We start from the raw sequence: 23,119 nt of genomic DNA on the forward strand, positions 1-23,119 counted from the left end.
GATTTAGAGAGTGGAGCCTGCGTGTCCCCAGCCTGGAGTTGTCGTTTGGAAGGAGAGATGGCTGAGTTTGTTTGTTTTGTTTTTTTTTGAGACGGAGTTTCACTCTTGTTACCCAGGCTGGAGTGCAATGGTGCGATCTCGGCTCACCGCAACCTCCGCCTCCGGGGTTCAAGCAATTCTCCTGCCTCAGCCTCCCGAGTAGCTGGGACTACAGGCGTGCACCACCATGCTCAGCTAATTTTTGTATTTTTTTTTTTAGTAGAGACGGGGTTTCACCTTGTTGACCAGGATGGTCTCGATCTCTTGACCTCGTGATCCACCCACCTCGGCCTCCCAAAGTGCTGGGATTATAGGCGTGAGCCACCGCGCCCGGTCAGCTGAGTTGTTTTGCTGGGTGTGGGGGAGCAGCAGTGACCCCCGCCCCAGCCTGCCCTCCCTGCCAGCACCAAGCCCCCGGAGCTGGCGCCAGCTGGGCTTCGCTGCTCGCCCTGCAGCTCATGCTCCCGCCGCCCCCACTGTAAAAGATGAACAGCTGATTGACTAATGGAGCCCTTCTGGAAGGGGAGAGAGCACTGTCAGGCACTCTGGAGGCAGCCTTGGGCCTGGCCCATTCTGGGGTGGGGGGTCTGGGCAGGCCCCTTGTCGCCTTCCTGTTATCTTCATCCTTGCCTGCTGCAGGCAGGGGAAGGACAGGCATCCCCTTGGGAGTTAGGAACAGCCTGAGAAACCGGCCAGCCTCCTGGAGCTGCTGTCCTCTGAAGTCATTCTGGATTAGCCAGTGGGATTGGTGCGGTCACAGCAGGCGGCAGCTCTGGTGGCCACAGGGCCACAACAGACCCTCTTTGCACAGCCCCACAGCAGAACCATCTCCTTGGGCAGCAGACACAGACAGAAATCTGTCTCTATCACTCTCTCTCTGTCTCTCTCTCTGTGTTTCTCTCTCTCGCTCCCCCTCCCCCTTCTCATCTATCCCTCTCTTCCCTCCCCTCCCACCTCCTCTCTCTCCCTCTCCCGACTTCAGCACTTTGCATCACGCTTGAATCAGCTTGAATCAGCCAGGGCAGCCATAAATGGCAACGTGCAGCTCGCAGGGTATGAGCTTGGTTCACTGTCTCTCCAGCTACTGCAGCCTGGCCTGGTCCCTCAGCTTGGCCTCCAGGGCACCCTGGTCCTGGGAGCCTGGCACTGGGGAGGATGTCAGGAGGCACGTCCCTTTGCCTTCCCTCTCCCACCTCCACCTCCTTCATTGGAGGGAAAAGCTGAATTAGAAAATTGTCCCAGAACATGTGACATTAAAACGTGGTCTCTATTCAGTCATAAATTGCTGAGACTCTGTCCAGCGAAGTGATGGAGCTTGGGCTCAGCCCAGCCTGCCCTGGGGGCCAGCCAGGGTGACGCCAGCTGCCTGTCTCAATTCACTGTTTCCATGAAATTGATCGACTTTCATCAGAAACATGATGTGTTCATTTGCCGGGGCTGCTATGACAAAACAGTAGGTGCCTTCAGCAACAGACATTTCTTTTCCCAGAGTTCTGCAGACTGGAGGTCCAAGTTCAAGGTGTCCACAGGTTCAGGTCCTCCTAAGCCCTGTCTTTCTGGCTGGTAGTTGGCTGCCATCTCTGCCTCCTCACAAGGTCTTTGCTCTGCACTCACAAGCCTCATGTCTCTGTGTGTGTCCAAGTTTCCTCTTATAAGGACCGCAGTCCTTGGGTTAGGGCCCCACCCTGATGGCCTCATTTTAACTTAATCACCTCTTGAAAGATCCCATCTCCAAATAGAGTCAGGCTGAGGAGGTAGTTGGGGCTAAGGCCTCAGCATATGAATTGGGGCGTGGAACACGGCTCAGCCCATGAGCCAAGTAGCCTGAACACTCCCGGGACCAGGGGCATCGACAGGAACTCCGCAGCGATGATGGCCTTGGGTGAGGTTTGAGTCAGTGCTGGAGCAGCTGCTCTGTTCCGTTTCCTTTAAGGCCCCAGGAAGAATCACCTGCCTGCTCTGTTGGGTTTGTGCCACCTCCAGGAATGGCTCTGACCGTGCTCAGCATGGCACGCTGCCTGGCTCGCTGCACCGTCACTGATTCATTCAACACTGAGCTGAAGGCCAGATGCCTTTAGCATTGCAGCTCGGGCCTTTACCATCTCTCCCCTGAGCTCTGCACCCTCTTCTCACAGTTCCTCCTGCTGCTTCTCTTGCTCCTCTCTCAATCCTCCCACCTCAGCCTCCCAAGTGCAGCTCTCGTTCTGTTTGTCCCTGTTTATTTTTTTTTCATTAAAAAAATTTGTTTTAATACCTGTTTATCTTTTATTTATTTTTTAGAGACAGGGGCTCCCTCTATCACTCAGTTGGGAGTGCAGTAGCACCATCATAGCTCACTGTAGCCTCAAACTCCTGGAATCAAGCGATCCTCCCATCTCAGCCTCCCAAGTAGCTGGGGCTACAAGCACATGCCACCACCCCTGGCTAATTTGTTAATTTTTTTGTACAGATGAGGGTCTCACTTCATTGCCCAGGTTGGTCTCGAGCTCCTGGCCTCAAGCGATCCTCCCACCTAGGCCTCCCAAAGTACTGGGATTACAGGTGTGAGCCACTGCACCCGGCCTTGTTTGTCCCTTTTTGAAAGCTTCAGGTGGCTTCTCACTTCCTGAAGAATGAAACCAAACGTTTTAGTGTCCTGTATACGACCTCTGTGGTTGCAGACCCTGCGTTTCTGCACACTATTTCTGTCTTTCTCTTCCTTTTTTTTTTTTTGAGACAGAATTTCGCTCTGTCACCCAGGCTGGAGTGCAATGGCACAATTTCGGCTCATTGCAACCTCCACCTCCCAGGTTCAGGTGATTCTCCTGCCTCAGCCTCTGAGTAGCTGGGATTACAGGCGCCCACCACCATGCCTGGCTAATTTTTGTATTTTTAGTAGAAACAGGGTTTCACCATGTTGGTCAGGCTGGTCTTGAACTCCTGACCTCAGGTGATCTGCCTGCCTCGGCCTCCCAAAGTGCTGGGATTACAGGCGTGAACCACTGCGCCCGGCCTGGTGTTTTACTTTTTAAAAAAATAATGGGGGCTGGGCTCAGTGACTCACACCTATAATCCCAGCACTTTGGGAGGCCGAGGCAGGTGGATCCCTTGGGCCCAGGAGTTCAAGACCAGCCTGGGCAACATGGCAAAACCTATTAGAAAGATATGCAAATTACCCAAGCCTCGTGGCCCATGTCTGTAGTCCCAGGTGCTAGGGAGGCTGTGGTAGGAGGGTTGATGGAGCCTGGAAGGTCAAGGCCGCAGCGAGCCGAGATCGCACCACTGTACCCCAGCCTGGATGACAGTAAGACCCTGTCTCGATAGTAACAGTAGTAACCATTGGAATTCATTCTGTTATTATTAGCATGTTCTCTAAAAGCTGAACAAATTACCCAGATAAAAGTGAGGATGTTATTTCCAGTAGAAGCCCAGGTGTGAGGCCCTGGGATGTCTCCATGGGGAGCAGTTTGATAACCACTTTAAAAAAACGTTCCGGCCAGGCTCGATGACTCATGCCTGTAATCCCAGCACTTGGGGAGGCCGAGGCAGGCGGATCACGAGGTCAAGAGATCGAGACCATCATGACCAAGATGGTGAAACCCCATTTCTACTAAAAATACAAAAATTAGCCAGGCGTGGTGGCACACGCCTGTAATCCCAGCTACTTGGGAGGCTGAGGCAGGAGAATCGCTTGAACCCGGGAGGCAGAGGTTGCAGTGAGCCAATATTATGCCATTACATTCCAGCCTGGGCAACAGGAGTGAAACTCAGTCTCAAAAAAAAAAAATCAGACTTCCAAATTCAAGTATAATTTGTTTTTTTCTTTTTCTTTTCTTTTCTTTTTTCTTTTCTTTCTTTTTTTTTAAAGACGGGGTTTCACCATGTTGGTCAGGCTGGTCTTGAACTCCTGACCTCAGGTGATCCACCTGCCTTGGCCTCCAAAGTGCTTGGATTACAAGCGTGAGCCACCACGCCCAGCCTTCTTTTTTTTTTTTGAGACAGGGTCTTATTCTTTTGCCCAGACTGGAGTGCAGTGGCACACCCATGGCTTACTACAGCCTCAACCTCTTGGGCTCAAATGACCCTCCTGCCTTGGCCTCCCAAAGTGCTGTGATTACAGGTGTGAGCCACTGTGCCTGGCCCAAAATCTAAATGTATAGTAGCCTCTCTGCTCAGGAGGGCTCGGGCAGGTCATCTGACACCAGGTCCTTTGGGGATATGGGTCTGCCTCGGCTCATGGACTCCTCACCCTGGACTGAAATTATTCGTTTGTGCGTTTTTCCTACTGGACCACGAGCTCCTTAAGGCAGGGACTGTGCTCATTTTTACTCTTGTTTTTCATTTAATCTTTGTGTCCCTTGCACATAATAGAAGAACTGGCCTCCTGTCTATTCTTGGTATTGGCTTATTTCTGGGGCCCTGCCCTGAATAGTCAATGGCTATTTGTCTGTCATGAAAAAAAGACACCAACCATGAGAAAAACCAACTGTTTTTCTGTCCATGCACGCAACACTCCACAGAACCCTTCAATTCTGATACCAGATACGCAGCCAGCCCCACCCCTACCACCACCGAGTTCTCCAGATACCAAGTGGGTGTCCTCCAATTCAACTCTGACACTGACTCCCTGGAGTCAGTGCAGATCCCGCAGGTTAGGGCCCAGTCCACAGACTGCCCCCCACTTCAGAGGCCAATCACAAGTATCGGGTCCCCTGGTTACCTACACTTTGGTCCTGCTTGGCTACAAATCGAGGGTTCCACGAAGCCTTCCTCCAGTTCAGTAATTTGCTATGGCATCTCACAGAGCTCAGGGAAACACTTCTGTTCACTGGTTTATTAAAGGAAATGATAGGCTGGGTGCGGTGGCTCACGCCTATAATCCCAGCACTTTGGGAGGCCAAGGCAGGCAGATCACGAGGTCAGGAGTTCGAGACCAGCCTGACCAACATGGTGAAACCCCGTCTCTACTAAAAATACAAAAATTAGCTGGGCATGGTGGCATATACCTGTAATCCCAGCTACTTAGGAGACTGAGGCATGATAATTGCTTGAACCTGGGAGGCGGAGGTTGCAGTGAGCCAAGATCTCACCATTGCACTCCATCATGGGCAACAGAGCAAGACTTTGTCCCAAAAAAAAAAAAAAGAAAGGAAATGATAAAAAGCTTCTGTTCCCATGGAGTTGGGGTTCGCCACCCTCTGCGCACGGGAATGCATTCAGCCTGGAAGCTCTCCAAGCCCTGTGCTGTAGGGATGCTGATGGAGGCCTTATCATATAGGTGTCGTTGGTTCTTAACTTGATCTCCAGCTCCTCTCCAGTCTCTGGAAGCAGCTGGGGGGTGGTGAGGCTGAAAGTTCCAAGTTTCTCATTGCAGCTTGATCTCTCTGGTGACCAGCTCACCCAGGAGTCACCTCATTAGAACAAAAGACACTCCTATCATGGATAGGACACGGATTTAGGAGCTCTGTGCCAGGGACTGGGATCAAAAGCAAATGTTAGAACAAAACATGCTCCTACCACCCCTATAACTTAGGAAATTTCAAAGGATTTAGGAGCTCAGTGTCAGGGCTGGGCATGGTGGCACACACCTGTGATCCCAGCTACTCCAGAGGTTGAGGCAGGAAGATGGCTTGAGCCCTGGAGGTCAACACCACAGTGAGCTGTGAGTGCACCACTGCACTCCAGCCTGGGTGATAGAGCAAGACCGTGTCTCAAAATAAACCCCCAAAACTCCGTATCAAGAACTGGGGGCAGAAACCAAAGATAGGTTGACTGATTGATTCATTTAGGATGTTACAGTCATTCTTTCTACTTTTTTTTTTTCTAAGTGATCTTCCTGCCTCAGCCTCCTGAGTAGGTGGGATCACAGGTACGTGCCACCATACCCGGCTAATTTTTAAATTTTTAGTAGAGGCGAGGTATGCACTGTTGCCAGGCTGGTCTCCAATGTCTGGACTCAAGCAACCCTCCCACCTCGGCCTCCCAAAGTGCTGAGATTACAGGCAGGCATGAGCCACCAGGCTTGGCCTCTTACCTTTTCTTTTTTTTCCCTCTATCTTTTTTAGCATACAGAAGAAAATAAAGAAAAATTGGGATCTTTGGATCTCACTGTCTAAGGACTCCATTAGCATTTAAAAAATATATTCAGAGTAATTCATGCATATTAATAGAAAGTCCAGATTATACTGAAATGTATAAGATAGAAAGGAAAAGCTGCCCCCCAATCTCCTCTCCCAAGAGGTAGCCACTGCTGACAGTTTCTCATGGGCCTTTCCACAAAACAAACCTTTTCTCTGCATTTTCAAGCACATGCGTGCACTTCCACTTTGCCATTTACAGCAAGATGATTGCGCTGCTAATGTGGGGCTCTGCTTGCAATTTTCCCTCCATTTATCTTGATGCATCTTTCACATCAGTACCTATCAACGCCTCCTTTTTTTTTTTTAAGATGGAGTCTCGCTCTGTCACCCTGGCTGGAGTGCAGTGGCAGGCACAATCTCAGCTCACTGCAACCTTTACCTCCTGGGTTCAAGAAACTCTCCTGCCTCAGCCTCCCGAGTAGCTAGGATTAAAGGCATCTGCCACAAAACCCCGCTAATTTTTTTGTATTTTTAGTAGAGACGGGTTTTGCCATGTTGGCCAGGCTGGTCTCGAACTCTTGACCTCAGGTGATCCGCCTGCCTTGGCCTCCCAAAGTGCTGGGATTACAGGCGTGAGCCACTGAGCCTGGCCGATGCCTCCTTTTGAATGCAATGTCGCATAGTAACACGCTCTGCACTCTATTTAATCAGTCAGTATTTTGTGAACATGTTAACCAAGTATATTTAGCTATAACATGTTTAACTCAATAAACATTTTGTTGCTTCCAGTTCTGTCTTTTCAACTGAACACTATGAGAGTCACTATATAAAAATCCTTGGCGGGACACGGCGGCTCACGCCTGTAATCCCAGCACTTTGGGAGGCCAAGGCGGGTGGATCACCCGAGGTCAGGAGTTCTAGACCAGCCTGACCAACGTGGAGAAACCCCGTCTCTGCTAAAAATACAAAAGACGGCATGGTTGCAGGAAACTGTAATCCCAGCTCGTCGGAGGCAGGAGAATCGCTTGAACCCGGGAGGTGGAGGTTGCAATGAGCCGAGATCGCACCATTGCACTCCAGCCTGGGCAACAAGAGCAAAACTCTGCCTCAAAAAAGTAAATAAATTAAAAAAAAAAAAAAATCCTGATGGACATTTCTCCAGCCTGGAGCAGATTCCTAGAAGTGGGTTTACTATGTCAAATGGAATGGCTCCTCTCCTGCCTCCTGAAGAAGCCTGCCTACCCCCACCTCAGCCACGAAGATACTTTGCTGTGCAAAGTTTGGGACCTGTCAGGACACCCAAGCATCACTTCGGCACAGACAGCGCTGAGTCTCTGTGTACAAACCGCTAAGTGGGGAAGAGACCCTGTTGCCCGCCCAGCTCCTCCCAGGCAGCATTTTGTGTAGTCAAGAAAGTCACTCAGACCGGGTGCGGTGTCTCACGCCGGTAACCCCAACACTTTGGGAGACCGAAGTGGGTGGATCACCTGAGGTCAAGAGTTCAAGACCAACATGGTGAAACCCCATTCTCTATAAAAATACAAAAAAATTAGCTGGGCTCAGGTGGTGGGCATCTGTAATCCTAGCTACTCGGGAGGCTGAGGGAGGAGAATCGCTTGAACCCAGGAGGTGGAGGTTGCAGTGAGCTGAGATCACGCCACTGCACTCCAGCCTGAGCAACAAGAGCAAAAACTCTGTCTCAAAAAAACCCACAAAACAAAAGTCACTCAGAGGAACTCAAGGCCCCTCTGGGTTTGCCACTTCTGACCCACCATGGAGGGGTGTAGAAACTGCCTCCCAGCACAGCTCAATGTTTTGTTAGGGACCGCGCCTCCCCCGCCACCCCTCCCTGACCCAGCTGCCGACCCTGGCTGGGCTCCATGGGATCAGCTGGGGCTGCTCATTCATTCATTTCCACGTCTAGCCGCTGGGCTTCCAAGTTGAGGTTCCTGGGACCCCATGTCCCCTCCCCACGACCTTCAATCCCACAGAGCCCATGGGCACGGCACGTCGCTCTCATCCTCTGGCATTCCCGCAAGCTGAAGTCACTCCTTCCTTCCACCAAGGCCATCCCGGGCCATTCCTCCAGTCATCTGTTTATTGTGTCTGTGTGGGAAAGGACTGCTGAAGAGGTGGAGCTCCAATTTTGGGAACACGGACACTGAGATAGTTGGGATGGAAAACAACGTAGGAGGAAGCAAAGCCTGAGGTGGCGGTGGCTCTGCTGCCTGCCCCGGTCCCAGATGCCCCAGCCAGCCTTTCTCTTGCACCCTTTGTCTACTCATGGCAGCGAGGCAGTGGGAGTCCTGGGCCCACTTCTCCAAACGGCACACGGTTGCCTTGACAGGCACCGACCTGGGAAAGGCCAAGGCCGAGGGCGTGGGGTGCACAGTCAAGAACACGCCTCAGCTCGGCATTTGTGAGCCGAGTCCCCTTGGCCCAGCATTTGTGCACAGACCCCGCCTGCTGGTTGACGGTGACCACAGGGCAGCCGCTGCCACAGGGCATGGACGTTCAAGGCCCTTCTCTGTTTCTGTCTCCCCTACCTTCTGCCCACCCACCACTTCCCGTCACCCACTCTGTGCCAAGGGCACTGACCCTGTCCTTGTCTTGCAGGAAGAGGAGCAGGACTTGGATGGAGAGAAGGGCCCATCGTCAGCAGGGCCTGAGGAGGAGGACGGTGAGTGGGACCTCTGCGCTCATGAGGGGGCCTGACCATGTCGGGGTGGCCTGTGCCCTGCTGGGGATCTCAGGAGCTGGGGTTTGAGTGCCGAGGGGAGGGGTGGGGTGAGTCAGTGGCCTGAGGAGCACTGGGAGGTGGAGTCCGGCGCCGTGGATGTCCTCCCCTGGACTGTCTGTACCCCTCCCTGACCCCCCCTTGCACTTTGGGGCTTGGCTTTCCCATCCCAGGGGCCTGTCTTGGGAACACACTACGCGCCCTGCCCGGCTCTGTCCTGCGCTGCCTCCCAGCTCTCCTCTTGTGACCGTCTGTACATTCCACGTTTCTCTCCAAACATCTCTGACCTATTTTACTGATGAAAACCACTCAAAAGGCCTCACCCATGCCTTCTTCAGAATGAAGGCCCGGGAGGGGACACGCCTGCTTTCCGAGCAGCTCTGGCTGACTGGCCACATGCCCCAGCCATGAGACTGAGAGGAGAAAGGGAGCGGCCGAGAACAGGGAGACACTGCCAGGTCCGACCTGGCCAGGACAGACAGAGGCGGAGCAAAACGCGGAGTGGCTTTTCCGGGGTCCGTCCACTTATTTCTCTAAAAAAAAAAAAAGTGGAGCCAGACATGCAAGATCTCAGCGTTTGTTGCCTCTGTTCAGCAAGGACAGGGAGGACTTAGTGCTTTCTGCAGTTTTGTATATGTTTGAAATATTTCATAATTTTAAAACAGCAAGACTGTTGCTGTGACCTTAAGTCGGCTGCTGGCTGGAGCAGTGGAAAGAGAGGGTTTCAGGAATGCAGGAACCAGCTCCTGCAGGCAGGCAGGGCTAGGGGTACACAGCTTCCCCGAGAGGGTCTCCTTTCCATCAGCATAGCCTGGAGCAGGAGGGGAGACTGAAGCTTGCGTGTAGGCAGCAGGCCTCGGGGGGGACATCAGTCCCTTACCAAGAAGGACCCTTGCTCCCTGCTTTTGGGGACTCACTGCAGCCATGGCCCTGGCATCTGGCCCTGCCACATGGCCTGAGACAACTGAAGGGATGCAGGGATCCTGTTAGTGACCTGGGAACACGGGAGGGAGACCTCTTGGCAAGGACAAGGAGAAAGGCTCGCAGACCCCGCTCCCTGGCATGGCTGCCAGAGGGCACAGCCCCCAGCGCCGTCACCAGCCTCCCTCCTTATGTGAGCTGCTGCCCCGAATGTCCCCTACCCCAGCTCCTCCTGCCGTCTTAGCCTCCTGCCATCTCTAGCAAGGCCAGGAAAAGAAAGGTTTATGGCTCCAGCTGTGGGAAGAATGTGTGCGCAGCCCTCAGCCCCTCTGCAGTGCCAGGCAGCCTCAGCGGCTAATTGATTAGTGTCGCTGAAATGACTTCCCTGAGCGACTCGGTGGATTCACAGGAGACTGGAGGAAGAAGCCTCCCCACCCCTCGGGACTCTCACATAGAATCCTCCTGGCCTAGCAAAATTGGATGCGCCCGTGTGGCCTGGTGACTGCATGTGATTGACTGAAATCCTTTTCGAGTCGTTCGTTCTGTCTGGCTCAGAAAACAAAACTAATCAGACTCGCCCCATAAATTGAAACCTAAGACTGGGACCAAGCTGGCGGGAATTTTTTATGTTTTCTTTTCTTTTTCTTTTTTTTCTTTTAGACACTGGAGTCTCACTCTATTGCCCAGGCTGGAGTGCAGTGCCATGATCTCGGCTCACTGCAATCTCCATTTCCCAAGTTCAAGCAATTCTCCTGCCTTAGCCTCCTGAGTAGCTGGGATTACAGGTGTGCACCACCATACTCAGCTAATTTTTGTATTTTTAGTAGAGACAAGGTTTCACCATGTTGCCCAGGCTGGTCTCGAACTCCTGGCCTCAAGTGAACCACCACAACCAACCAGATGTTAGGGTTTTGAATTCGAATCTAGAAACTTCTTCCTTTCAGCGTGAGAGCCCCCCACCTCCCCATCTGTCCACATCAGCCTATCTGGTAGCATGAGGGCTGAAGCTAGAGGGGAGGGGCCTGGCTTTTTGGGCTATTGGACAGGATGTTGGGGACAGAGGACAGTGCTTCCAGAACAGCAGCTGAGGATCTCTCCACGCCTCCCTCACTGGTCCTTTAGTTAGTGGAGGTTGATAAGAAGCCAGCAGCTCTGCCCTGGGCTGGCCCAAGACATTGCCTGATAACCTGCTGGATTGAGGAACCAAGAGGTTGCTCCTCAACACGGCTTCTCCCCTCCAGAAGCTCAGCTCTTCTCACCATGGCTCATGTGCCTGGAGCCTGTGTCCACTCCAGGCCACAGGTCTGGCTTCCTCTGCGCCCCCCCACCCCGTGTGCCCTCTTCAGGCCTCGAGATCTGTCCCTTTTTTGCAGGCAGCAGTGGGATGTCTGCCCTCAGGGACTGGCAAATCGGGCTATGCCTCTTCAGCAATACACATATCAAACCCACTCTGGCAAATCCTGAATCCCTGGCCTGGCCACTGTGGGCTGCATGGATGCGTGTTTTCAGATTTCCAATAGCCTCGGGGGATGGGGGGCTGACACGAGCCTCCTGGGCTGCAGGGCCTACCTCCCCAAGCCCAGGCAGGCACGGTGTGTGTCCCGAGATGAGCTATGCTCTGCTTACCGGAGCTGTCGCCTCTGAGCTCAGCAGCCGGGACCCGCTGGGCAGGGCCAGGGCAGGCAGAGTGCTGCAGATGCCGGGAGGGACGGGCATCTGGAGACAGGTGTGGGCTAGGAGAGGGACTGTCTTCTCTCTGGCTGTCTCGTTGTAGGATTTAAGGGAACACTATGGAATGAGAAGGGGTGTAGGCGCTGGGGTGAGAAAATGTCTCTGACAGCCGGATATGGCCTCTGCCTGAGGTGGAGGGCGGGGTTTGTGGAGGCCCAGCCTCTACAGCGCTCCCTGGCACTGACACGGCCCCCTCTCTGCAGGAGAAGGCTTCTCCTTCAAATACAGCCCGGGGAAGCTGAGGGGAAACCAGTACAAGAAGATGATGACCAAAGAAGAGCTGGAGGAGGAGCAGAGGTAGGCTGCAGCCCCTTTGCGGGCGCCGGGCAGGCTCCCAGGAGTGGGGGTGCCCCTCTGAGCCCTTCGTGCTCCTGCCGCTTGGCAGAAGGGCCCAGAAAGGAGGTGGGGCTCCTGCAGTAAGCTCCGCCCAACCACCACCCCACCTTCCCAGTTTAGGGGTTCTTTCTTGCCCTGGTCAGCCAGGCTTGCATGCCCCTGGAACCCCTCCCTAAAACTGACCGGGAGGAGGCCACTGGTGATGGGGGACACAGCCCATTTACTGCATCCCACACCCCTCCACACCCCACTGCCCTCATCTAAAGAAATGAGATGCCAGGAAAGAGCCTGGAGCAGACCCAGCTGTCACTCACACACGGAGTCCCCAGCAGAGCCGACTTCTCAGTTTCTCCTTCGGGACACAGCAGATTCCTGTGGCCTCCCAGGCCGGCACCTGCGGCAGCGCCTTGTAGCCCCGAGTGGTGCGGCTGCGGGGTCTTGCTGTTGGAATTAGGCTCCCCTTCCCATCTGGACACCCCCTGTGCAGCTGCTGGGCGCTGGGTGGGAAGAGGTGTGCTGGGCACAGTGGGGAAGCTGGGGACGCCTCGGCAGAGGCACAGTCACGTGCACCAGGCCCAGCAGGCTCCTGGCACTCACGCACACTGCTGCCCTTCTGCAGCGTGGCCTGGAGTCCTTTGTTTAAGGCAGAAGTCTAGGTGGTGGTTGTGCCATTTTCTAAGCCTGGCAACCCAGAGCAGCTCATGGGAATCACTCCCTGCCCGTCAGCAGAAGCCAGCAGTCTAGGGTCCGAGCGGAAGGGGAGGTTTATGATTTCCGAATCAGAACTCAACTGCCCTTTCATGACTGCATGCCAGGCCAGCCAGCAGGCGGCCCTCTAGCCTCAGAGCTGCTCTGCCCGTGACAGGCCCTGTCTCCCCGCCCGGTGCTGGCATCAGCTCTCTCGACCCTCAGCAGGAAAGTGCTTCTCCCTGGGTGGGCAGGGGCGGCAGTGTAAGCACAGCCAGGAGGAAGACCCTGGCAGGAGCCCTGGGTCCTCAGGTGCTAAGGATGCTGCCTCTTGGCATGACCAGGTTTGCTGCATTTATATTTCAGGATTGAGCTGACCTCTGACCTCACTTCCCTGTAGCAAGTTCCTTAGGTCCTGAGCCACACATATTCTTGCAAATCCTTTTGGTAAGGACACTGGATTTCTCAGACTAGCAGTGCTCCCCTCCTACTGTGTGCTAACATGCCCCCAACACAACTGACGCGGCCTCAACCTCCCTTCCTCCATCACCTTCATAACCGATTCATACGTTTCCCACCTGTGCCCTCCTCATTTCTCCAGCACCAGCAGTCACTGGCAGAAAAGGCCTCGTCTGGGGGCAGAGGTTCTTGGAGGGGCGTTAAGTCCCTGAGTTAAGTTTCTGGAGGGGCCTAATGGGCCAGCAGGTTGGGGTGCTAGTGCCCCTCGGACGCTGGGGGCACTGTCACCCTGGGACCTCAGGCTTCGGGATGTCATCACCCCGTGGCCTTGTCAGGTCTGACCCTGAGAAGGTGAGGCAGCTTCTGCACAGTGCCCAGCAGACACCCTGACAGCGGTCTGTGCTCCCAAGCTGTGGGACAGGCAGGTTCTTAGGATCAGGGCAAGGGTCGGCAGACGATGGCCGGGCCACACCTGGTCCCCCGCCTGGCTGTGTCAGCCCAGCGCGGCAGGAACAACAGCAACACCACACTCTCCCATTTTGCTGTGGTCTGCGCCCCTTCGTGCCACAGTGGCCGAGGTGTCACCGCAGCAGAGACCACGCTGCCGTCCCAAATCTAAATAGTATCGGGCCCTTTGCAGAAAAAGGTTGTGGTTCCTGGACAGAGGCTAGAGGGGCCGGACACACCTGCCAGCCCTTGAAGGTCCCTGAGGACAGAGTTGGCTCAAGCAGATGGATCTGGAGGGCTTCTTAGAACAGGAAAGACCAGGCCTCAGGCTGGGGGTGAAACTGCCACTGCCACCCACGTCCAGAGCTGGGACCTTGGCAGTGGGGAGGGAAAATCCCTTCCCCTTAGAGAGTAGACCCTCTGCCAGCCATCCTTCCCCACTGGATCTTCGGAGGTCTCTAGACCACCAGCCCACCCTTGGCTGTTCCGTGGGATGGAGGCCGGGCCCAAGGTGCTGCTCTTGGGATGAGGGAAGAGTCCCTGACTCCTCTGCACACTGCAGTTACCACCTGGTGCCCTGAATTGAGAGGAGGGGCTGGAGGACTTCATGGGGCGGGACTAGAGTTCACGTTCATTCCCATCACTGCCCAGCCCGCATGCTCCCTGTGGCTCCCAGGCATGCTGGCGGCATCTGCTTGCTCCCCCCCACCTCTGCCACCTGCACATGGTCACCCCTCGCGGCACTGCGTGGGGTCCCCGCAGCGCCACACCACGCCGTCCTCACATGGTGATGCTTGGGGTTGCAGAGGCTGGTCAGTTTGGCTTTGGCTTTTCATCTTCAGCACGGGGGTTCCCATGGTGGTGGGGAGCGCTGGCAGCTGTGAGACAGTTCCGGTCCCAGTGAGTCCAGGGAACCGCCCTAGAATCATCAGTATAAAAATAACATGCATGTTATTATCAAATCACTAAAACCACAGGCCAGCTAGCAGGGTGCTCTCTCTCCACCTGTCAGGTTCTGCCCCCCCAGGCTCCGTGCCTCTGATTCCTTTCCCAGCTCTCAGGGTCCACAGTCAAGTTGCAGCTAAACGCTGCATGTCCCCTGCCTGTAAATTCACTAGCTCAGCCAACAGACCTGCAGCTGGAACTGGAAGCTTTGGTGGTTGCCGGTTCCAGCACTCCCCAGGGGCCTCAGTTCACAGGCTTTGATGACAATTAGGAAGTGGGACTGGAAGCAGGAGGCCCCAAATTAGTTCCCCGGACATGCCGAACTGGGCAGTCTCATCCTTGAACTACTCACTGATCAAATTCCTTCTGCCTGGGGGCAGAAAGCGGTCAGGTCCTTACATCAGAGGCAGCTGCTGCTAAGATCCTGCTTCCCGCCTCAGCTCTCCCCTCAGGCCGGGCGTTCATATGCTTCATGCCTCTGGGGGTGTCCCTGGGTTCCGCTGAAGCTGCTGTGGGAGGTGCCACCTCCAGTTTCAGAGTGTGGCTATGACCGTGGCCTTGCAGGCTGGTGACAGCTCCCCAGAGCAAGAGGCCTCCTCCTCCCCAGAGCTAGGGAAGCTGACAGGGCTTGGCTGACCTTGCAGCTTGGCAGGAAAAAGAAAAGGCATGACCAGGCTGGGCATGGTGGCTCACACTTGTAGTCCCAGCACTTTGGGAGGCCAAGGCGAGTGGATCATGAGGTCAGAAGATCAAGACCACCCTGGCTAACACGGTGAAACTCCATCTCTACTAAAAATACAAGAAATTAGCCGGGCATGGTGGCATGCGCCTGTAGTCCCATCTACTCAGGAGGCTGAGGTAGGAGAATGGCTTGAACCTGGGAGGTGGAGATTTCAGTGAGCCGAGATCATCGGGCCACTGCACTCCAGCCTGGGTGACACAATGAGACTCCATTTCAAAAAAAAAAAAAATGGGGGCCAGGGCACGGTGGCTCACGCCTGTAATCCCAGCACTCTGGGAGGCCAAGGAGTTCGATACCAGCCTGACCAACATGATGAAACCCCATCTCTACTAAAAATACAAAATTAGCTGGGTATGGTGGCACATGCCTGTAATCCTAGCTACTTGGGAGGCAGAGGCAGGAGAATCATTTGAACCCAGGAGGTGGAGGTTGCAGTGAGCCAAGTTTGCACCACTGCACTCCAGCCTGGGCAACAAGAGCGAAACACTGTCAAAAAAAAAAAAGAAAAGGAAAGAAAAGAAAAGGCACGTCTGTCAGCTCCTCTCCATCATTTCTTCCCACCTTCTGGTCTCAGAGGGAAAACAGAACCCAGCCTGTAGACTAGGCTGGCTCTGATCGATCAGGACCCATCCCTCCATTTGAGGTCTGCAGGGCTGTCTTGACTCCTCTGGAAATGGACATGACTCTAGAGGAAGGTGTTCGGCAGGGCATGGTAAAACAGGGAAGGGGAGGAGGTGGCCAAGGAACCATAGCTCAGGCTGGAAATGCATGCGGGACTGTAACCACCAGGAGAGGGCGCCAGAGGGACAAGATCAGACTGCCGCGTTCTCTGTGGTCCCAGGACTCGCAATGTGTCTTGGTTCATAAAAGATGGGCACACCATTGGCTCCATCTGGAAGCACGCGTCCTAGGGTGCCAGTACCCCCCGAGGGGATGAAACTCAGCCAGCAGGAATGGAAAATTATCTAGGGTGATAGGAATATTGTCAACCACGCAACCAAAGATCAGAAAGGCGCTGGTAACTCAACTGCCCCAGTTCCTTTCTTAAGTACCCTGCAGAGGCTGAACAGGGTCTGTGGGCTGCCAGGTTCTGTGCGGGATCAAGGAGAGCTCTGCAAGCTCTGGCCAGCTTTGCAGCCCAGACTGTCTTGCTGCAAGTGATGAGAAGCAAATCAGGAGGGGTTTGAGAAACCAGAGTCTAGCGCAGCTTCTGCAATTCCAAACATTTTTCTTCCTTGTCCCCATTTCTCCCTTTCCTCGCCTATGGTACGTGTAGGATGGAATGAGTGAAATAAATTATCTTTTTCTCCCCATTTCTCTTTACAGAACTGAAGAATAACGAAGTTATCCTTAGCGTCCTCCTAAAGGCTTTTCCTTTTGGCATCTTAAAAGCTTGAGATAAAATGGAACCCCCAGAGAGGAGTCTGGGCAGGCTCCCAGGGTGCATGCAGCCTCCATAAATCTGCTGAGCTCTAGACCCTCAATCAGGACTTGGCCCTGGGCTAGCAGGATCCCAGGAACACCTTTGGCCCTGCCCTGTGGAGAGATGTTCATGTCCGTTTCTGTGGGTCACTTTGTTAAGCTGAAGGGTTTTAAGAGTTTGAGCTCAAACCTTGGACTTGGCTCTTTCTTACCACCCAAACTTGCTATCCACACACCCTGCACACCTTAGATAAAATGAACACTTTAAAAGCAGAGTACACTTTCACTCCAGTCCCCTCCTTTGCCCTCACTGAAGCCAAACCACAGAAGACTTTGAGGAACGAGAGACAAGTGAGGTAGAGCTCACCTGTGCTCACCAGTTCCGTCAGCGTGGTCAGCCGGCCCCTTTCCCTGGGAACCCCACTTCTCTCTCTAGCTGGCTTGGTGGTTGGGGGTGAGATGCCATATTGATTACAGGGCAGTGAAGAACCAGTACCAGGTATTGACCTGACGACTGCCCTTATTTTTCATCCAGAGGAATCTTGGATTCAGCCCTTGTATTGCTGAGACACCTTTTCAATGACGTTCTTACCAGCTCAGCCAAATCACTCTGCTACAACAGAAGCAATAATGTTTGCTTTAAAAAGATTTCTTGACTATGCCTTTTCTTAGAAAGTTTGATAGATTAGTTAGAACTTCAGATCATCAGACCAGTCTCAAATTCATCTCTTGGAATTTTATATTTGACAATGTTTATACTATACCAAGCTAATTTGCAGTTCTTAGGTTTGTAGGTTAAAACATTTTTTTTTAAAGCAGTAGGTTTATAGAAAATTTGTTCACTTAATGGAAGGCTGGGGAATGTCCAGCATCAATCCCGATGGCATGCACTTCCGGTGGCCTTCTCATCTGGGCCTGAAACCTTACATTCAGGGTTTAGGGGAGAACAGGCCACACGGCAGCAGCCACACAGTCATTGCCTTCAACACAGTGCCACGTGATGAACAGATAGACTCTTGTGTCCCCAAACAGCAACAGTCATGTCCTTCGCCAGGCGGGGATTTGATACAATAGGTCATTGACTCCCTCCCAGTAGAGCTATCTAGGTTTGTCTGGAAACTCTGACCATGGCTTGTAGGCACCACACCTCATGTACTCCTGATGGCTTGGATCTCTGTATTCAGCCTTTGTTCAGTCCAATAAACTTTGAGTAGATGATCTCAATTACTGTGTGTTTTTTCAGTTTGTTTTAAAAACAAATCCCTTTTGAATCCATTACAGTTTGACCTTTCATTTTGATGCCTCACACTCTGCAGCAGAGCACAGTCATCCACCCTGTTAAAAATATGCAGTCACCACAGTTGTCAAAACCACATGACATGATCTGTGTTCACTCATGGATACATGGATTGTGCTTCCATCCATGGAGCTCAGCACACCCTTTCTGTTCACAGGAATCCATTTCTTCTCTTTTTCTGAGACAGGGTCTCCCTCTGTTGCCCAAGCTGGAGTGCGGTGGTGCAGTCACAGCTCACTGTAGCCTTGACCTCCTGGGCTTAAGTGATCCTCTCCTGTCTCAGCCTCCCAGGTAGCTGGGACTACAGGAGCTCACCACCACACCTGGCTAATTGTTTTGTAGAGACAGGGTCTGACTGTGTTGCCCAGGCTGGTCTCGAACTCCTGGACTCAAGTGATCTTCCCACCTTGGCCTCCTAAAGTGCTAGGATTACAGGCGTGAGCCGCTGCGCCTGACCCTTTTCCTACAGTAGGGCACGAAGCACACATCATAGGCTGCTGCTTCTCCAGACGGGAGCTGACTGTAGACACAACTTTCCCAGGGGACAAGGGAGTCTGGGAAGGGGGACTTCCGCACTTTAACTACTACATGCCGCTCTAGACAGAAGACTTTGCGGGATGGAAGATGCGGGGCTGGAGAGAGGAGGGAAGGGTGAAGCGGAAGGAATGTGGTAGGAAAAGTATGGGAGCAAACGTGGAGACCACCCCTCCAGGCAGTGCCGGGAGCCCAGAGCTCTGCTGAGCTTGCAGCTGCAGGACCTGTAATGTGCTTACGGCCGACCCAGCTGCGGGGCGGGGTGAGAGGGCTGACGCCGCAGTGTGGTTTGGATTCTCTGAAGGCACTGAGCCGTGGTGCGGTGTGCAGGGCAGGAACTGCAGAAACCAGAAGAGTGAGATGCAGCAGGATGCAGTGCCCAGCAGGCAGTGCCAAGGGCACCAGAGCAGAACAACATACGGCTCCCTGGGTTTGGCGGTGGCCTCGCCCCACCCTGAGGTGTTTGTGTTGCGGGAGTTGTCCTGTGCTGGTCAGATGGTGTAGCTGAGCCTCATAAAGATAACAAGACATCGCGCCCAGCACAGAGCCAGTGGGAAGCAAACATTAGGGCCAGTCTTCCTCTACACCCCATTCCATGGTGAAAGGGGCAGGGCTGCCGCCTGCCAGAGGGTGTCCTTGTGCAAATTAGGAAAAGGCGTCCCCCTTTCTCTGGGCAGTAAAACCCCACAGGCTGCCCTCCTCACTCCTTTGCCAAGCACCGTCTTGCACACATCTGTGTTCTCCCCGGCTTCCCAGCTGATGATGCTTTTTCTTTCTCCATTTCGGCTCATCCCTCTGAACGAACGCCGTTTCTGACCTGCTTCATAGTACTACCTCAAGCCGCTTCATGGAGCCCATCTTCTTCCTCATTACGTCACTGTGGAATGTGCAGTCAATGATCAGATGAGGCCCAACGGGAAACTGAGGCACAGCTTACCTAAGTGATACCTGGGTCCCCCAACCTCCCCTGCAAACCTGAGATTTAGAATTCCAGTTTTTAGAGCCCTCCAAAGTTGAGTGTGTCAGACCCAACCAGCTCCTATGTTCTATGTTTATTTTCATTTTCTTCTTGTTCTGAAAAGCAACCGCTGTAACACAGGAGGGAGGGGAGTCCCAACTCCGCTGGCTGCACACAGGCTCTCTCTCTCTCTCTCCAGTGGGTTAGGAGCACCTTCTTCCTCTTTGTCCTTTCTTCTTGACAGAGTTCAGAAGGAACAGCTGGCTGCCATCTTCAAGCTCATGAAAGACAACAAGGAAACATTTGGCGAGATGTCGGACGGCGACGTGCAGGAGCAGCTCCGGCTCTACGACATGTAGCTGCGTCCGCGGGATGCCCACGGCGGCCGTGCCCCACGCCCTTGTCCTTCCCAGACTTCTGTAGGCCTAATTTTCCCTTATAAACATAGATGCAGGCGTACATTCTACACAGACTTGCCCAGTTCTTGCCATGTGTATATTACTTTACAGGAATCAAAATTGTTTTCTTCGGAGGAGAAAGTCCCTGATCCCTCTGGCTTCTGCTTGCTGGTGAGGTTCTGGCTGTTATGAGGCTCTGAAGCCCTCTCCTGATCCAATTTTTTTTTTTTTTTTTTTTTTTTGAGATGGAGTCTCACTCTGTCATCCAGGCTGGAGTGCAGTGGTGCAGTCTTGACTCACTGCAACCTCTGCCTCCCGGGTTCAAGCCATGCTCCTGCCTCAGCCTCTTGAGTAGCTGGGATTACAGGCATAAGGCATCACGCCCAGCTAATTTTTGTATTTTTCATAGAGATGGGATTTCACCATGTTGGCCAGGCTGATCTCCAACTTCCGACCTCAGGTGATCCACTCACCTTTGCCTCCCAAAGAGCTGGGATTACAGGCGTGAGCCACCACACCTGGCCAACACTACACTCTTATTCTGCCTTGTGGGGATTTCTGGAAGTTTCTGTAACTGTAGGGAAGCAAGATGTAGGGGAGCATTCTTGTTTTTTTGTTTTGTTTTGTTTGTTTTGCTTTGTTTTTTTAGAGACAAGGTCTCACTCTGTCACCCAGGCTGGAGTGCAGTAGTGCCATCATGGCTCACTGCAACCTTGACCTCCCAGGCTCACAGAATCCTTCTGCCTCAGCCTAAGTAATTGGGACTACAGGTGTGCACCATGACACCAGCTAAAGGGGAACATTCTTTTATTTTACTTTATTTTTTGAGACAGGGTCTCACTCTGTCGCCCAGGCTGGAGTGCAGTGACACAATCTCTGCTCACTGCAACCTTCACCTTGTGGGTTCAAGCGATTCTCCTGCCTCAGCATCCTGAGTACCTGGGATTACAGGCATGCGCCACCATACCCGGCTAATTTTTGTATTTTTAGAAGAGACAGGTTTTTGCAGTGTTGGCCAGGCTGGTCTCAAACTCCTGACCTTAGGTGATCCACCCACCTTGGCCTCCCAAAGGGCTGGGGTTACAGGTGTGAGCCACTGTGCCCAGCCAGGAGCATTCTTTTAGCAAAAAGTCTAATTCAGAAACTCATCGTTTATCCTGGCACAAAATAATGGTACTAGAGGTAAGATCTGCCAAGAATCTCTCTCACTTAAGCAGGCTACTTACTTTAAATATAATTAGGCAAGACTTTTTTGATTACTTGCCTAATTATATTTCATTAGAACTATGCTAGACCCTGTAGACAGAAGAAATAAAATAGATGACCTGGTCCCTACCTTTCAGCAGGTTAAAGGCCTTTAGAGAAGAAAGCCCGTGTGCAGGGAAAGAGAACCTCACCAGAAAGCATTCAATAAAATGCCAAAGGGATCTCAAAGAGCAGTGCCTGGGACAGCAGAGGCAATTGTTCCATCTTTGTGAGTGAACATACAATGATGGGGATAACTGGTCCTTCGTGCCACGCAGGTCCCATTTCTGATCACCCCACTGGCAGGACGATTCACAGATCTTGAGCAAACTGAGTATGGGAGGGTATGCTAAAGACAGAGCCTATGCAAGTTCTTTTATTTTCTTTGCTGAAATAAAGATCAATCAACACACTACCTTACAAAACGCGGAGCAGTGACATTTCCATGCCTCACGCTCACCATCATGAGGTTAACTTCCTGCCATCGCCTCTGCTTACCAGGGTAGACAGGAGCCCCTCCCTGTTTCGCTCTGCGATTTCTTTTGCTTCTTTGCAGACCATTCACTCTCTGTGTCTGTTGTTGGATCTAAATACGAGTGTTTTTCTTTTTGTTGTCAATGCTTTTTTCCTTCTTAAAATTGTTTTAATCTGTTTTGTCAGAAGCATATGGCCATGTTATGATTGAAGAATTCTTTGTTCACTTGAGGTCAGGAGTTCGAGACCAGCCTGGCCAACATGGTGAAACCCCATGTCTACTAAAAATACAAAAATTAGCTGGCCGTGGTGGCGCATGCCTGTAATCCCAGCTACTGGGGAGACTGAGGCAGAAGAATCGCTTGAACCCAGAAGGCGAAGATTGCAGTCAGCTGAGATCACGCCACTGCAGTCCAGCCTGGGTGACAAAGCGAGATTCTGTCTCAAAAAACAAACAAAAAAAAAGAATTATTTGTTCTCTGTCACAGGTCCTAGGGACCCTTACATCAGCTAATCTGGCTGTCCCCCCGCTAAATGCACGTCGATGGGCAGGGAAAACTCGTAGGTGCCGTTATCCCTCCCAAGGCTGCGCTGCAAACCTCCTGTGGCTCCATTGCCCACTTTCTCCTTCCTCTTCTTTCTTTTCTGATTATACCAAACAGGAATGACTCATGTACTTGAGTCAAAATCCTCATGGCTATGGGAAAAGGAAACGGAAGGAACATTTGTATACTCGTCCCAGCTAAGATGTTCTGACGCAGTGAACAGAAAACTCCGACTCAGCTGGCTTAAACAAGAGCAGGGCTCTCTCACATGAGAAGCCAAAAGTCATAACAGCTCCAGACCCAGAATGGTCGAGACTCAAGCTGCAGTTCTCTTAGCTCAGGCTTTCTCCTATTGTGGGCTTTCATTGGAGACTAGCACTCCTCATGGTGGCAAGATGGTGCAGGAGTTCAGGTCTCTCATCCAGAAGCAAGAAAAGCGCATCTCTTGCTTGCGTCTCTAGGCGTGAGAGAACTGTTTCAGATGTCCCCGCCCCACATCTCTTCAGATCCCAATTGGCCAGAATATGGCATGTGCCCATGTTTCAGTCATAGGCAAGGAGATGGGACCACCATGATGGGCCTAGACCCCTGGAGCCTGGGGCTGGGTCCAGCATCTCCTGAAGACATGGCCATCTGGAGGAGAAGGTTACTGAATTTCACTGGGGATCTGTGATAAAAGGGAGCAGGGGTGTTGGGGAGACACCTGCACTGCCTGAGTTTCCTATGAGGTCCAGGGCAGGGCTTGATGGGCACTAGGAAGCCAGTGTGTGAAGTGCTCAGCATCCTCCTTTTCCTTGGTGGTGGGTGTCCACTGCCCAGGCCCCACCCCTGGACTTGGACACTTCATGGAAACACTGCTGGTTTGCTCTGGTGTTGGGTAGCTCTTATCTGTTCCCCATAAGTGCTGGCCTCTGTTGACACCATTTCTGCCACCTCATCTGAGATTGCTCTCGTCAGCTCACAGATACTCAGTTCAGTGAATGAACCAAATCTAAGCCAAAAAGCATAAAGGAGGGCAGAAAGAAACAGCAGGGTGGGAGAAAGAGCGCAAACACCAAGGGAAAGGCGTCTACATGGAAGGCATAGCTGAGCATCACCAGTATGTACGTCACTTCCACCAAGAACCTAGAGTCACAGAGGCCT

General features: G+C 52.7%; 1 protein-coding gene across 1 annotated transcript; it reads left to right on the top strand.

The window, feature by feature from the left end:
* Nucleotides 1-1,908: 1,908 nt before the first annotated feature.
* MXRA7 (matrix remodeling associated 7) lies at nucleotides 1,909-21,372 on the top strand. The gene is made up of 6 exons (XM_064369414.1): nucleotides 1,909-1,921; nucleotides 4,539-4,718; nucleotides 8,218-8,285; nucleotides 8,715-8,778; nucleotides 11,691-11,784; nucleotides 19,559-21,372. Exons 1-6 carry the CDS (start codon nucleotides 1,909-1,911, stop codon nucleotides 19,671-19,673), a joined length of 534 nt encoding a protein of 177 aa, XP_064225484.1. The 3' UTR covers nucleotides 19,674-21,372.
* Nucleotides 21,373-23,119: the final 1,747 nt, after the last annotated feature.

This window comes from Aotus nancymaae, unplaced genomic scaffold (genome assembly GCF_030222135.1).
Source record: "Aotus nancymaae isolate 86718 unplaced genomic scaffold, 86718_ANA_hifiasm-v0.15.2.pri h1tg000089l, whole genome shotgun sequence".
Lineage (NCBI taxonomy): Eukaryota > Metazoa > Chordata > Mammalia > Primates > Aotidae > Aotus > Aotus nancymaae.

Excerpts from the sequence above, each read along its gene's own strand:
- MXRA7 (XM_064369414.1), top strand. Across the intron at positions 4,719-8,217 it reads ACTTCAGAGGCCAATCACAA|GACTGCTGAAGAGGTGGAGC; the intron begins GTATCGGGTCCC and ends TGTGTGGGAAAG. Across the intron at positions 8,779-11,690 it reads AGGGCCTGAGGAGGAGGACG|GAGAAGGCTTCTCCTTCAAA; the intron begins GTGAGTGGGACC and ends CCCTCTCTGCAG.